Source organism: Onthophagus taurus, chromosome 11, assembly GCF_036711975.1.
Source record: "Onthophagus taurus isolate NC chromosome 11, IU_Otau_3.0, whole genome shotgun sequence".
Classification (NCBI taxonomy): domain Eukaryota; kingdom Metazoa; phylum Arthropoda; class Insecta; order Coleoptera; family Scarabaeidae; genus Onthophagus; species Onthophagus taurus.
The window spans coordinates 9834826-9850588 of record NC_091976.1 but is presented as its reverse complement, the minus strand read 5'-3'; the positions used below and the strand labels follow the sequence as shown (position 1 = coordinate 9850588).

Below are 15763 nucleotides of genomic sequence, written 5' to 3'. Positions count from 1 at the left end.
TGGAAAGGTCGTCTTATCAATACGCCTGCTAGATGTTAACTGCCTTTATTCAAATCGTCGTGCGCACAGCGCCTACATACAATACAAGTAAGAATGGTAACCTATACTACACCTGTAATGATTGTAATAAAATATACATTGGTCAAACAGCTGGAAATCTACTAACTCGTTTTAAAGAACATACCAAAGACAAAAATTCTGCTATTTTTAAACACCTTTTAGAAACTAATCATAAAATAAGCCTTAAAAACATAAAATTAATACATCACCAACCTAAATGGTTGAAACTAGAAACTTGCTGGAAGAATTTGAAATCTCGAAACAATGGAAAAATAAAAAATACATCATCCGGAAACTCGGAAGTCATTTTAAATTGCCCATGACTTTTTCTTTTACATAGGTAAAAGTTATTAGGGGCCTTCAGTTTTTTTTTCGTCAACGAGTATAATAATACTTCTTCCCCTTCAGCACTCCAGTCTGAATCAGATTCAGAGCTTAACAATAACTCTAGTTTTCTTCTTTTCTCGTTCATTGTAAGATAAAAAACCGCGTTACTAGAGATCGCGAGCCGTAAAAAACTGCGTGGCAATTTGCGAGTGTCAACGCTACGCGTGCCACGTGTTCGCGTCATGTCGGTCGTGTCACGTCATGTCGCACGCGTCATACGCGTCTCAATTTGCGCCTAGCCTAATTCCCTCCTTCAATAAAAATTAAAAATTTAAATTAATGACGATGTTTCAAACATAGAAATAAAGAGAACGAAGAAGAAAAGGAAATCCATAGAGGGTGGTAACAATTGTCTTTAGTCTGCACAAGAAAGACATTATATACATTGAAATAATAAGTATTTGATTAAATTATAAAAAGGAAAATTTTACTTTTTTAAGAGTTTCTTTAACAGTATTAATATCATGCAAGGTTTCATTCAACAAGAATGCTGGTTGTAAATGATCAATATGCATTGAAGTGTGGCGATTATTCTTTAGAATAACAAAGTATTTATCCATTCTCTTAATAACTTTGAAAGGACCTTCAAATCTGGATGATAAAGAATTTTTTATTCCTTGAATTTTTACAAAAACAAAATTTGATTTAAACAATTCTTTGTGTATGAAAGGTTTTAATTTTGAATGAAAGTTAGTCTGAGTTGATCTCAAGTTTGCAAAAGATTCACGCAGGCTAATAAGAAGTTGATCTGTGTCTATCGAAGAGTTTGACTTAAGAAAGAATTCGCCTGGAAGACGAAACGGTTGTCCAAACACAAGTTCAGCAGAAGAACATCCCAGATCTTCTTTTAAAGAAGATCTGAGTCCTAATAAAATTATTGGAAGATCGTGAAACCACCTGTTGCTACTACCACGTGCAACAATGGAATTTTTGAGTGTACGATGAAATCTCTCCAAAATTCCATTGCTTTGCGGATGATAAGCAGAAGTACTAATTTGTGTAGCACCAATTAACATGGCAAATTTTGAAAAAAGTTGAGATTCAAATTGCCGCCCTTTGTCATGAGTAATTGTGTGCGGAATACCAAATCGTGAAAAGTAATTTTGAAAAAGTGTATTTGCTATGGTGCTTGCTGAAGTGTCTATAACCGGAAAAGCTTCTGGCCATCGAGTAAAACGTTCAATAACAGTTAAAATATATGAATCACCAGAAGAAGGAGTAAAAGGTCCAACAAGATCTATATGTATATGTTGAAATCTTCCTTGTGGAACATTTATATGCTCTATAGGAGATTTTGTATATTTATTAATTTTAGTTTTTTGACATCTTTACTCATGTGGGGCCAAAAGAAACGCATCTTTAATAAATGACGAGTTGCACGTATACCAAGATGTGAAACATTGTGAAATTTTTGGAAAATTTGTTTGCGAAATTTTTCGGGAATATAAATTTTAGGAATGGATGTTGAGACATCACACCAAAGAGTTATATCAGGAAAAACTGATTTTTCTTCAACGAGTGTAAAATTAGTATTACCTCGCGATTGGGCTTGTAAGAGATGTTGTAACTGAAGATCTGTAGATTGAGCATGTTTAATCTCTTTTAAATCAGGATAAGAAAAATTGAGGGATTCTATATTAATGCGTGACATTGTGTCTGCAATAATGTTAGAATCGCCTTTAATATACCTGATGTCTGAAGTGAATTGAGATATATAATGAAGATAACGTGTTTGTCTTGGTGTTTTATCTGATTTGGAATGAATGGAATTAACTAACGGTTTGTGATCAGTGTAAATTGTAAATTGGTTGCCGTATAAAAAATGTTTGAAATATTTAATAGATGAATAAATAGCTAAAAGTTCCCTATCAAAAGTTGAGTAATTTATTTGACTAGGTGATAACTTTTTTGAAAAGAAAGCAACGGGTTGGGTCGTATTATTAATAGCCTGAGACAGAACTGCACCCATACCTGTATTAGAGGCATCTGTTGTTAATGTCAAATTGGCTGAAGGATTTGGATGCGCGATATATACGGACTGAGATAATAGATCTTTAGCACGTGAAAAAGAGTTGGTGTGCTCGTCTGTCCACACAGTAATTTGCTTCTGATTATTTTTGCAAAGTGTGGTCGAAAGATAATGCAGGGGTCCAAGAATTTCAGAAAAATTGGGTACAAATCTGTGATAGAAATTGATCATTCCAAGAAATCTTTGGAGTTCTTTCAGATTTTGAGGTTGAGGAAAATTATTTATTGCTTCAATTTTTGATTGAGTTGGACGAGACCCTTTGGAAGATATATGATGGCTTAAAAAATCTATTGAACTTACTCCAAAAACACATTTAGACGGTTTAATGTTGATTCCAAAACTGTCTAATCTTTCAAAAAGTTGTCGAAGGTGAATTAAATGTTCATTTTTGTCTTTACTAGCAATAAGGATATCATCCAGGTAGACAAAAATGAAACTTAAACCGGAAGTTACTTCATTTATAAATCGTTGAAACGTTTGGGCTGCGTTTTTTAACCCAAATGGCATTCTAGAGAACTCATAGAGACCGAAAGGGGTAGTGATAGCGGTTTTGTAGATATCTTCTTCTGCTACTGGTATCTGGTGATACGCTCGTACAAGATCGATTTTTGAAAAAATTGTGCAGCCATGAAGGTTCAAATTAAAATCTTGCAAATGAGGTAATGGGTATCTGTCTGGTACCGTTACTAAATTTAACAGACGATAGTCGCCACAAGGACGCCAGTCTTGACAATCTTTTTTAGGTACCATGTGTAAGAGTGAAGCAACAGAAGAAGATGATCTACAAATACCGAGTTCTACCATATCATTGAATTCTCTTTTGGCGATTGCAAATTTAGTTTTGTCAAGTCGTCTCGGCCTACAAAATGGAAGATGTGAATCGGTTATAATATAATGTTTAACATTATGTTTAACAGGTAAATTAAAATCTGGAATAGTGGTTAAATTTGGAAAGGATTTTAAAAGATTTGTAAATTCAGTTTCGATAGAAAATAATTTAGGGGAAGAAATTTCTGAGTTGGCTAACGTGCCATAAGTAGATAAAGTGGTCTTTGAGTCTATCAATTGTCGATTTTTTATATCAACTAAAATGGCGAATTTATTGAGGAAATCAGCTCCAATAATTGGTTTTGTAACATTCGCAATAGTGAAAACGAAAGGAAAATTTCTTCGTAAATTTAAAGAGACGGTTAGTAATTTTTTACCATAAGTATCGATTACAGAACCGTTAGCCGCAGTAAGTATGGCCTGTGAGTCTTTTTGATTTAAGGGATAAAATTTATTTGGAATGACAGAAATGTCAGCTCCGGTGTCAATCAAAAATCGCAGGTTATTTTTATTATCATATACAAAAAGTCTGGAAGATATTTGGTTAATTGATTTTGAAGAAGGTGAGGATTTTTCTATCGAAACTTTAATTAGTTTTTTGAATTTGAATAGGATGTAGTTGGTTTATTTTTTATTAAATTATGGAATTTACACCAAGTACCTTCACAACTATAAGCTTTGGTACCATATCTGCCATGAAATTTGCAAATGTTTGAACGTTCTCGAGAAGGAGTACGATTGCGCGAACGAAATGAAGAATTGTCATTGTAACGACAATGTGAACAACACTGACGTTGTAAAGAATTTGTATCTTCAACACTCTGTTGTAAGTTATTTATTTTATTTTGAATAGATGTAATAGATGTGTGTTGTTGTGTTACAGTTTGCAACAAAGTTTGACAAGTTGAAGTTAAATCACTGATGGCTTTTAATAAAGGAAAATCATGCGTCGAATGTGAATTTTGGGCAGGCGTAATTTCTGAAACTTTTAATGATGGATAAGGACCGGAATTTAAAGAATCCCAAATTTTATCTGCCATCGTTAGTAATTCAAGTGGATCACTTTTTCCAGAGGCCAGTAAGGCAACTGAAATTGTGTGTGGAAGCCTCCTCTTCCAAAGTTTTAAAAGTAAGTCTTGACTTACAACTTGAGAACCACCTGCAGTAACCATCATACCTCGGAAGAATTCAGATGGTTTTTGATTTCCCATCTCTGAACCCGACAGGAGATCATCCAGACGTTTCTCCTCACTTTGTGATAGTCTATCAATTAAAGTTTTTTTTAAGAAAAGGATATAAGTTTGTGTCTGGTGGGTTATTAATCACATCAATAACTGATGAAATGATTTCTAACGGTAAATTAGAAATCACCAGATTGTATTTAGCTTTGTCATTCTGCACATTACAAATTGAAAATTTTGCTTCCACCTGAGTAAACCAGATTTCAGGTTTTGATACCCAAAAAGGTGGAAGTCGCACTGCAGAAAAATTTTCGGAAAAATTTTGTGTATCACCAACGTTATTATCGGGCATTTTGAATGGAACCTTGTTTAGTATCGAAGAATCAATGATTGAAAATTTGAAGAATATAATGTCTGACTTATGAGGAATAGAAACAATTGTCACTCACCCAAAAATCAGTTATTATGATGATTAGTTGTAATAGTAGGTTTCTTCTTCTCTTATTTTTCTTAAGTAGATTTTTCTTTTATGAAACGCAGATTTCTTCTTGTCGTAGATTTCTTTATTCCGTATTTCTGGTAAATTTCTTCTTGTCGTTTTTATTCCATGTGTATATTTCGTCTTCTTCTAATTCTTCTTCGATTGGTGTTTATTATAGATTTATTATATGGTTATTATTATATATTTTTTTTTTTGAAAATAGTCGGGGTCACCAATTATAGAGTATATTTATTTGTAACTCTATATTAATTAATCGTACAATAAAATATTAAAAATTAAAATGGAGTATTTGATAGACTATTTTATGTGTGTCTACCAGTTTATTTATTATTTTATGACTATAACAAAATCGCCATGGGAAAATACATTATGTTGATATAACAACCCATGGTGATATAACATGATGTATCTATATAAAAATAATAAGAGTGCGTGATGCGCTACAGTATGGATATTGAGGAACAATGTATGAGTAACCATATTATAAAACCAATAATTCCTTACTACCTACATTAAATGTTTTAGCTGACAATCCTAACATGTACAATAATGTCATCTCTGATGTAGAGAGACCATTATCACCCACACAAAGAAACATAGAAACTTCATTATTGGAAGTAGAAATTGAAAGAACTGTTTCACCAAGGTAGTATATTACTTATAAATAAGAGTAAATACAATTAACACACAGACGAACTAAAATTTTAGCTTTGAATTGGATGGACGTAGGATTGTTGATGTTTCATCTTTTATGAACCAAATATGTGAAATCGGCTACCATAATCCATTTAATTGTTCTGTTGTGGATATGCATATTATTTCAGAACAAAGAAATGGTTTGTCTTCACAAATTACACTTCAATGTAAAATGTGCGGAATACAAAAAAAAATTACCACTGATTCCATTAACACCTCAAAAATAAATGATAGTGTTGTTTTGGTAGCAACGTCTATAGGAATCGGCTACTCCCAAGCTGATGAATTTTTCTCTGTTCTTGATATCCCATTTATGGCTAATAAAACCTACAATAATTCTCATGATAATATAGCTCATATAATTCATGATAGTGCCTTAAAAAGTATGGAAGAAGCAGCTAAAGAAGAAGCTGAAATAGCCAAAAATATAGGAGATGTCGACAAGAATGGTATCCCATGTATAACCGTTGTAGTGGGTGGATCTTGGTCGAAGCGATCATACAATGTCAATTATAACGCTATTTCTGGAGTTGTAAGTGCTTATTGTGTTATTATTTGTATTTCATTGTAGATTTATTATAAATAAAAATTAAAAATGTGATATTTTTATTTTAGGCCTGTATAATCGGTCAACGCATAGGAAAGTTGTTGTACTTAAACATAAGTAATAAGTACTGTTGTATCTGTGCAAGAGCAGAACATAATGAGTCTTATAAAAGAGATCATATATGTTATAAAAACTGGAATGGTTCATCCACTGCAATGGAAAGTGACATTATTGTTGAAGATTTTAAGTGTAGCATAGAAATGCATGGATTAAAATATACAAAAATTGTTGGTGATGGGGATAGCAGCGTCTATAAGAAGATTTTAGAGACAAGACCGCATGGTAGTGCATGTATAGAAAAAATAGAATGTAGGAACCATTTATATAGAAACCTTGGTACAAAACTACGTGAAATATCTCGTAAGTTACATAATCGCTTAGATCTTATCTCTTAGTAACCCATCTGTTTACAATACAATAATATAACCACCTTTTCTCGAAGTCGAATTTTTGCATGATCACAATACATTCTCTTTTATATACTTCGTATATGCGAGAAAGTAAAAACATTACGTTACAAATAATTTATTAATTTTCATTTTGGGAAGATAAGATCCGTTTTCTTCTTGGTGATATGCTTTCAATACAAATCGAATATCCGCTATTAATGCTAATTTTATGTTCTTTGTAGGCAGAAAAAAGAGTCTTTCAACAAATTGTTGTGTACCCATTTCCATCAGGAAACATATTATGACATCCACGCAAAGACTTTGCATCGCAATTAAGAAAGCTACGCAGTATAGAGCTACAGAAACAAATGATCTTGCAGATAAAATAAAACTTTTAAAGCATGATATCCTTAACTGCCCATCACACATTTTTGGTGAACATAAAGATTGTGTAGCAATAAATTATTTTAATTGTTCTCCAAAAGATAGTGAAGTCAACTATGTTCCCGAAATGAAAGCATGTGGAGTATATGAAGATATTTTAGCATGTTTACATAGGATTACCTACAATGCAAGTAGCTTATTGCATAATATGAACACAAATGATGCCGAACATTATAATGCAGTAGTTTGCAAATTTATTGGTAGAAAAAGAGTAAATTTTTCTTTAAAAAACTCTTATAGTATTCGATGCAAAGCTGCTGCCTTATCTTTTAATGAAAAAAGTAATTATTACAACATTATTCAGAAGGCATTGACAAGCAAGGATCCCAGGTCAATTTTAAAAAAATTTATTGCTAGACGTCATCGAAAAAATGAATTACAACGTCGAGGACAGAGAAAATTTTATTTAAAAAAGGTATTTTCTGCGGATCATCATTATGGTCAGGTACAAGACCCAATTCCCGATTTTACAGATGATAAATACAAAGTTAAAGAACAAGAATTGCTCTCAAATATGATTAAATCAATCGATGAACGTCATGTTATAGAAAGAGCTACAGTGGGCCAAAGCAATAATCCACTATGGTTTCAGTATCGAAATAACCGCCTAACAGCATCAAATTTTGGTAAAATTTGTAAAATGAGGTTAACTACATCGAAGGCTAAAAAGGTGGAAGATATTTTATACAAAACGTTTAAAGGGAATATTGCTACTAATTATGGCAAAAACTAGAAGCAATAAGAACATTTGAAAATGAATTTAAAATATCTGTGATGACATGTGGCCTTTTCATCGATGAAGAGTGTGGGTATTTAGCAGCCAGTCCAAACGGTTTAATAGGTACTGAAGCCATACTGGAAATAAAATGTCCAATAAATTGTAAAAGCATAAGCCCTGAAGATGCGATTCGAAACAAAACTGTAAAATTTGCCACTTTGGATGAAAATAACATGCTCTCTATAAAACGAAACCATGACTACTATTTTCAAATTCAAGGCCAGTTACATGTAACAAAACGTACTATGTGTTATTTCGTTTTATGGAGTCCAAAAGGAATGCTTGTCGGAAAGGTACATAGTATAGCTACTCTGTAGATTCACATTTTAATATAAATGCAATTAGATTTTTAGAGATATTGATTTCTGGAATTCAAAAATGAGGGAGTCACTAAAGGAATTTTATATTAAATGTATTCTTCCAGAACTTGTGGATCCCAGGAAGAATAGAAGTTTAAATATTCGAAGCCCACCACGTTGACATATATTTTAATTAATCTTATATATCAAAGTAGTTAGACCAAAAAAGACCGTTGACCGTCTTTAACTGGTTTTTTGCTTTTATCTCCTTCAAATGGGTATTGCAGGGTTAGGGGGTCGGCAAGGCAAATTGAAATACATATGAGTAAAGATGAAAATCGTATTTTAGGAAAATCGGAAGTAAAGGTATCAAGTAATGTCGACCACATTTTCGCGTAGTGGTAAATTGTGAGATTTAAAATAATGACAAAAAACAAGCCTACGAATGGGACCTCGTGATGATTTGAGTATGATTAAATTTGTGTTATTCCATAAGCAAACATTTGAATACTAATTTAAATTAAAATTAGAAATACAGATTTACTCTTTGCTGTGTGGAACACCATTCATTTCATTTAGATTTTTTTCAGATATTTGAATTTTCTTTTTGTTTCTTCTTTTTTATAATTTAGTAGGTTGGAAGATTATTCACTACAGTTACTAAGTATATAGAGTTTCCGGCAACTTAATTTAAAATTAACACTTGAAATTCAATAAAACTGTGTTATTATTAAAGTGTGTTTTGTTTTTTTTTAATATACCCTCAATTATTACTTTTAGTTCTTTTCTTCTTATTTTTTATTGATATATTTAATTGTATCAATAAAATATTAGTACTAAAAATTGTTAAGGTCTTTTAAAATATACTAGCTAATAATCCTATAAATGTATTAAAAATTCAAAAACAGGTAAAAACTTCTAACTTGGTAATAGATAAGCTAATAGATAAGATAATTAGCTTTCGGATGATAATGGAACGTTGATTCCGAAACCGGTTCCGATTTATACAGGGTGTCACACAAAAAACGCCCCAAGCTGTAACTCTGTCATTTATATTCCGATTTTCATGACCGAGGCATCAAATGAAATGGTTTGATGAATACTATGGTTCATGCTACAAATAAATTTTTTTCAAGGCCATCTTCAATTTTAAGCTATTATTAACTTTTGTTTTTCAAATTGCTCCATATATTTGTCTTCACATCATTAGATAGAGATTGTTTTCCTGAATCCACTGATGTGCAATACATCCACTTTGAATGTAATTTTAGCAGAAAAAAGACACCTGTATATACAGGTTGTCGCATAAGAACGCCGTAAGCTGTAACTCTGTCATTTACCTTCCGATTTTTATGAACGAGGCAACAAATGAAATGGTTTGATGAATGCTATGATTCATGCTACAAATAAACTTTTTCCAACGCCATCTTCGATTTCAAGCGATTATCAACTTTTGATTGTCAAATTGCTCGGTATGTTTTTCTTCACGTTATGGGATAGAAATTGTTTTTTGAGCCCATTGATGTACAATACATTAACATTAATTGTAATTTTAGCAGAGAAAAACAATTAAAACATTTTCCGAACATTGTCTTAGTCACTTCTGTAATACTGCAGTGTGCCATGGAAAAAAATAATAAGCAAAACTGATAACAGTCAGTAAATGCTATTTCAATGCCCAAGCAATTGTAAATGATACTTATAAGTTGGTTTTTCATTTATCCCATGGCACACTACAGTATAACACAAGTGACTCTAAGAGAATGTTCAGAAACTATTTTAATGTTTTTCTATGCTACAATTACAATTAATGTTGATGTATTGTACATTAATGGATTCAGAAAAACACTCTATCCAATAGCGTGAAGAAAAACATACCGAGCAATTTGAAAATCAAATGTTGATAATCGCTAGAAATTGAAGATGGCGTGGGAAAAAGTTTATTTGTAGCATGAATCATAGTATTCATCAAACCATTTCATTTGATAGCTAGGTCATGAAAATTGGAAGGTAAATGACAGAGATACAGCTAGCGGCGTTCTTGTGTGGCAACCTGTATATACAGTTTTCTCTACTAAAATTATATTCAAAATGGATGTATTGTACATCAGTGGATTCAGAAAAACAATCTCTATCCAATGACATAAAGAAAAATATATAGAGCAATTTGAAAAGCAAAAGTTAATAATCGCTTAAAATTGAAGACGGCCTTGGAAAAAATTTATTTGTAGCATGAATCATAGTATTCATGAAACCATTTCATTTGATAACCCGCTCATGAAAATCGGAATGTAAATGACAGAGTTACAGCTTGGGGCGTTTTTTGTGTGACACCCTGTATATTACAATAAACCAAGTTAGAAGTTTTTATCTGTTTTTGAATTTTTTTATATTTTTCACTTGCAACATGGATTAATAATTATTAATTGGCTATAAATTTATGTTTTTATTTAACTATGTTTTATTATTTTCCCAAGATATTGACTGATACTTATGTTATTAAGAGTATTTCTATTAAAAAATAGTATACTTCGCCTTTAATACCGATGTTTAGTAAATTTTCTGTTAATTCCAATATATTGATTGTATCATTTAATAATTAATTGAATATTAAAATTTAAATATATTCGCCTAGATATTATGCAACTTATTGTTCAACAGTGAACTGTCAAGTTGCTCTTTCTCACTCAGAACTTTATTGTCTCTTTTCACGCTTCTAAAAATCAGCTGGTATCGAGCCCTCTTAACTATGTGTATATGAATGTGAATACGAATATTCGATACTGTTATTCTGGGATTCTTTTATGGTCCTTAAATACACAAGAAACTAATGTTTCACTGAACTGTTTTGTTTAAAAGGTTTTATTACAACTTATTTTATAAAACATACAACGATTCATTTTTACCAAGTTGACAAGTCGACTTATTTTGTCTTGTATCAACTTAACAGTGCAAAGTTTCTCTTTTCTACCGTTAGATGTCACTTACATCGCTATCATTAAAAACAGATATATCTCTATTACATATTATTGAGACACACAAACTTTTTCAAAAAGTAAATTGTTCCCCAGTAAAACTAATAAAGTTCAGAGAAGAATTTGTGAAGACATTGATTGGTGAAAATATTCAGTCAGCTTCAGCTAAAAAATCTAAATTGGGCGACCTTCATTATTTACAAAGTATTCCCCCTACTGCAAAGAAACAACTTAATTTGAATAGGGATGTTGAGGAACGATCATTGGTCTTGACAGATTTCTTGACAATTGCTAAACACCCATGCAAAGAAGCAATTGCCGACAAAGCCTTGTTGAGTTTGTACAAGAGCTCAAAAACGCAGGGAAACGTGTTATTTCTGCCCACTCTGTGAAGAGAAACCAGCTCTTTGTGTTGAAGATTGTTTTCAAATTTATCACAAACAATAAATATATATACTTTTTCTGTTAACTAATGAATAAATATTGAATGTATATTTTTGGTTCATTTTCAATAAAATTTCTATTGGTATAAGCCAAACTTGATTGTTTATTTTCTTCCAGGAGACCATCCATTCATATTTACACTTATAAACAAGGAACTCACTGGTAGTGGCGCAAACGTAGCAAGCCAAAAAAGAACAATACTAGATAACTCATATTGGGTCCGTATTGGGTAAGTGTATATCTAATACAGAACAATTTTTGGAAAGAACGAGATAGATAAAAAGATAAAATTGAAAATGTACAACGCGGCGGCAGTCCCAATATTAACATACGTAAAAATTGTTGTTCCAGGATAGGATAATGGATTAAAAAACGACAATCAATTAATCATTCCAATATTTCGATTCTATATTGAATCTTCTTCAGGGAGTGAACTCACTACAAAATATCAAGTCAAAACTTTCAAATTACATAAAAGTACAAAAGTAGTAGTATAGATTCGCCGATTCAAGAACCTCCTCCTCGAACCTGCGTTCTAGGAGGAGGTTCTTGAATCGGCAAATTTTTTGGGGGTCAGAGGAGGTTCGATGAGGAGAGGAGGTTCTTGAATCGGCGATTCTTTTGAGGGTCGGAGGAGATTCGATGAAGAGAGGAGGAGGTCAATTAACTTGAGAAGGTCATGTTATTTTGACGAAATTATTAAAAATTTATCTTTATTAAAAATTTATCTTTATTAAAAATGTATCTTTATTTAGGTTATGTTATTAAAAATTTATCTTTATATGTAACCTGTTTACCTAGATGAAAACAATTACTATGTTTATCCTTCGACGCTTCTCAATGAACTGTTAATGTTTTCGATATATCTCTTAATTTATTATTATACACAAAGGTATACGGTTTTGAGATATGTAGGTATACAAATAAGTGAGTCATAACTTACCTGCGAGATATTTTTTATTTTATTATGTAAAGGTGTACGGGTATTTAAGAATATGCGAGGAGGTTCTTGAATCGGCAAATTTTTTGGGAGGACAGGTTTGAGGAGGAGGTCAACTAACTTGTTAGTAGATGAGTCATGATCCACCTGCGAGATATTTTTTAAGAGCTTCTTAATAAATTTGTCATGCGTTTTGTCTGACGTCTCACGATATAATGACGTGTTAGAACATGTATAATAGATATATTCGGTAATGATGTGAAATATTACTCCCCCCACCAGCAACCTTATGTATTGCTATAAATACAAACGTTGGTCGAAGTTGTACCGCAGAGTGTTGTGCTTCAGAGTAAGGTTTTTGTGTATTTAGTACATATTAAAAATATCGTGTAGATTTTTGGTGCATTTAGTACAGAGGATTTTTAACGTAACGAGTAAGTAATTCAAATGTAATACAAGTAGATAATGTACTAATGTAAACAATAATATTGATGTTTAGTGGCAACCAGACCGAACCCCAAATGTCCAACTAAGAGAGCTGCTGTAAATTCATTTGAAAAGGGTGAAAATAAAAAACCTGCCCGAAACATCAAAATGGAGGGTAATTGTAATGAGACAACTGCAACAAATGTGTCGGTAGGAAGTGATAATCAAAGAAAAAAGGATGTGGTATTCGATGGAATTAATTTGTTGGCTTCCGACTTAGCGGAGTACGTATTTCCTAGCAATCAACAACATTATGTAGAAAATTGTGGAAAGTTACCTTTCACAAGTAACGTAGTATTAAATGAGGCAGTGAAAAATAATCTCCAAAAAGGTAATCAAGCGCCATTATTCTCCGAGAGTACATATTATTTAAATAAAAGTCGAACGAAATGGATATCGGTTGGCATGTCTGCCAATCTACATTTTGATCCGGTTATAAGATTAATGGGAAAAGGACAATGCATAACTTTTACCGAAGACGAATGGAAAAATGTGATTAATAGCAGACAATTGATTATGAATAGTTTTGTTGGTGATTTATCGGCACCACCACATTTCGTTGTAAGCGGCGTGACCTGCAGCAGCCAATGGATAGAAAATGTACGAAAAGTGTTGAAAATGGAAAGGGGGTCAGAAATATTTTACCTGGCTTACGACTCGTTACACGAATTGTGGAAACTTAGCGATTTAGTTTCGAGTAGGGTAGAAGTATTAAAGTGTATGGAATATAAAAATTATTACGATAGCGTGATCGATGTGGTATCAACAATGCAAGGTGATATAAAATCGAATATATTGGTTGCTTCAAACGGTGCACCAAGTGAACATTTGTGCGTAACTAAAGAACTGCTCGTATACGGTATGGATAAGGTATTACTGGATTTAGATTTGCACGCATTAATGAAGATGTGAAGTGAATAAAATGGAAAAAAAAGTGACGTTTTGCGAATCGAAAAATAGAGTGTACCGAATGCACACTTGGACGTTTGCTTACAGACAATCAAGGATAAGTGACTGGGAAGAAAAGATGTTGGACGGAATTAGATTTAAGACTAGGATAAGAAACGTAAATAAGTTATTAGAAAAATATTTAGATGTAGATTATAGATTAAATATATATCAAGAACGTTTTAGCATTGTAGAGTAATCGAAATGTTTTTAACTGAGTAACAATTAATTTTTAGGATATTAGTAGATTTAAGTGTAACTGAATAATAATAATAATAATATTAATAGATTTAAGTATAAATTAAGAGCAAAACTGTTTTTGTAAAATATTTAAAAGGAATAAAAGCTTAAAGCACAACAGCAGAGCTTCATTTCTAGTTTTTAACTGTGAAGAAAAGGAAGAAGGAGTGAAATTATAAAATGAATTTGTTAGAACCTAATCGTAACAGTTATCGTTTGACAGGCAAACGAATTGGTCGAGGATTTTTTAACAAGTTGATAGATAAACTTCCGATAGAACTTCATTTGCCAGGATATAATTTTTGTGGACCGGGTACCAAGTTGGAAAAGAGATTATCGAGAGGAGATCGAGGCGTGAATCCATTAGACGAAGCGTGTAAGAAACACGATATAGCATATACGGTCAGTTCAAATTTAAAATTTAGACACGACGCAGACAGAGCATTATATAAAGCAGTGAAAGAACGAATACGAAATAAAGAGTCTACTCTTGGAGAAAAAGTGGCATCGTCCGCAGTTGCCGCCTTAATGAAAGCAAAAGTAGCGGTCGGTATGGGCGTAGGTAGAAAAAGAAATCGTACGGGTCGACGACCTTTAAAAAAAGTCCGAACGCGTGTAAAGCGTGGTGGAGCTATATCTTTTGTAGATGCACTTCGATTCGCTCGCAACGCAATATCGAGATCAGGTGCTAAGAATTTGTTGACAAACGTTAAAGCGGCGTACGGAGCTTTGAAAAAGATAAGAAAAAGAATTTCCGAACCTAGAGGTCGAGTTATTCGAATTCCGAAAACGGGAGGATTTTTACCTTTAATTCCCCTGTTCGCAGCTTTAGGTGCCCTAGGTAGTATCGGCGGTGGTGCTGCCGCTATTGCAAGAACTATAAACAACGCGAAAACAGCTAGAGAGCAATTAGATGAAGAACGAAGACATAACAAGGCTATGGAAGCAAAGGCCGTAGGTAGCGGATTTTATATAAAACCATATAAGAAAGGTTGCGGTTTGTTTATTGAAGGAAAGGGGAATAATGTTGGCGGCACAGGTTACTTCAATAAGCCCTATAAGAAAGGTTGCGGTATAACCACTAGTTCAAAAAACTAGTTCGAATACCTCGTCGTGCGTTAACTAACGTCGAGTTGGAAAAGTTTGCGAAAGTACTAAAAATTCCACATTTTCGGGGTATATTTATGAGAGACAATCTCCCGAGTAAGATTAAAAAGAAGGAAAGAGGTATTGTTAACTTGGATAACTTGAAAGGACGAGGGACTCATTGGGTCGCCTATAAGAAAGACGACAAAGACATATACTATTTCGACAGTTACGGTGATTTAAGACCGCCATTAGAAATTGAACAATATTTGCTGTCAGACGGTAGGGGTGGTCAAGTAAAGTATAATTACTGTCGATATCAAAGAGAAATAGATCAAAATTGCGGACAGTTGTGTCTGAAGTTTCTAAGTAATAAAAGAACCTATTAGAGTCTAGAGACGTTTAGACGTTCAGAAGTAATGGAGAAAGAAGCAATACACACGA

General features: G+C 32.8%; 2 protein-coding genes across 2 annotated transcripts; both read left to right on the top strand.

The window, feature by feature from the left end:
- The first annotated feature begins 6304 nt into the window (after window positions 1-6304).
- LOC111422758 (uncharacterized) lies at window positions 6305-8915 on the top strand. Its single transcript, XM_023055976.2, has 3 exons — window positions 6305-6650; window positions 6922-8194; window positions 8247-8915. Exons 1-2 carry the CDS (start codon window positions 6446-6448, stop codon window positions 7854-7856), a joined length of 1140 nt encoding a protein of 379 aa, XP_022911744.2. The 5' UTR covers window positions 6305-6445; the 3' UTR covers window positions 7857-8194; window positions 8247-8915.
- A 3973-nt stretch (window positions 8916-12888) lies between these two features.
- LOC139431858 (uncharacterized) lies at window positions 12889-14044 on the top strand. Its single transcript, XM_071200074.1, has 2 exons — window positions 12889-12993; window positions 13059-14044. Coding segments are annotated over exons 1-2 (900 nt in total). The 5' UTR covers window positions 12889-12992; the 3' UTR covers window positions 13958-14044.
- The last annotated feature ends 1719 nt before the right edge of the window (window positions 14045-15763 follow it).

Coding starts and splice junctions, on each gene's coding strand:
- LOC111422758 (XM_023055976.2), top strand. CDS start 6,446: ATGGAAAGTGACATTATTGTTGAAGATTTTAAGTGTAGCATAGAAATG. Junction 6,651..6,921: donor AAAACTACGTGAAATATCTC/GTAAGTTACATA, acceptor TGTTCTTTGTAG/GCAGAAAAAAGAGTCTTTCA.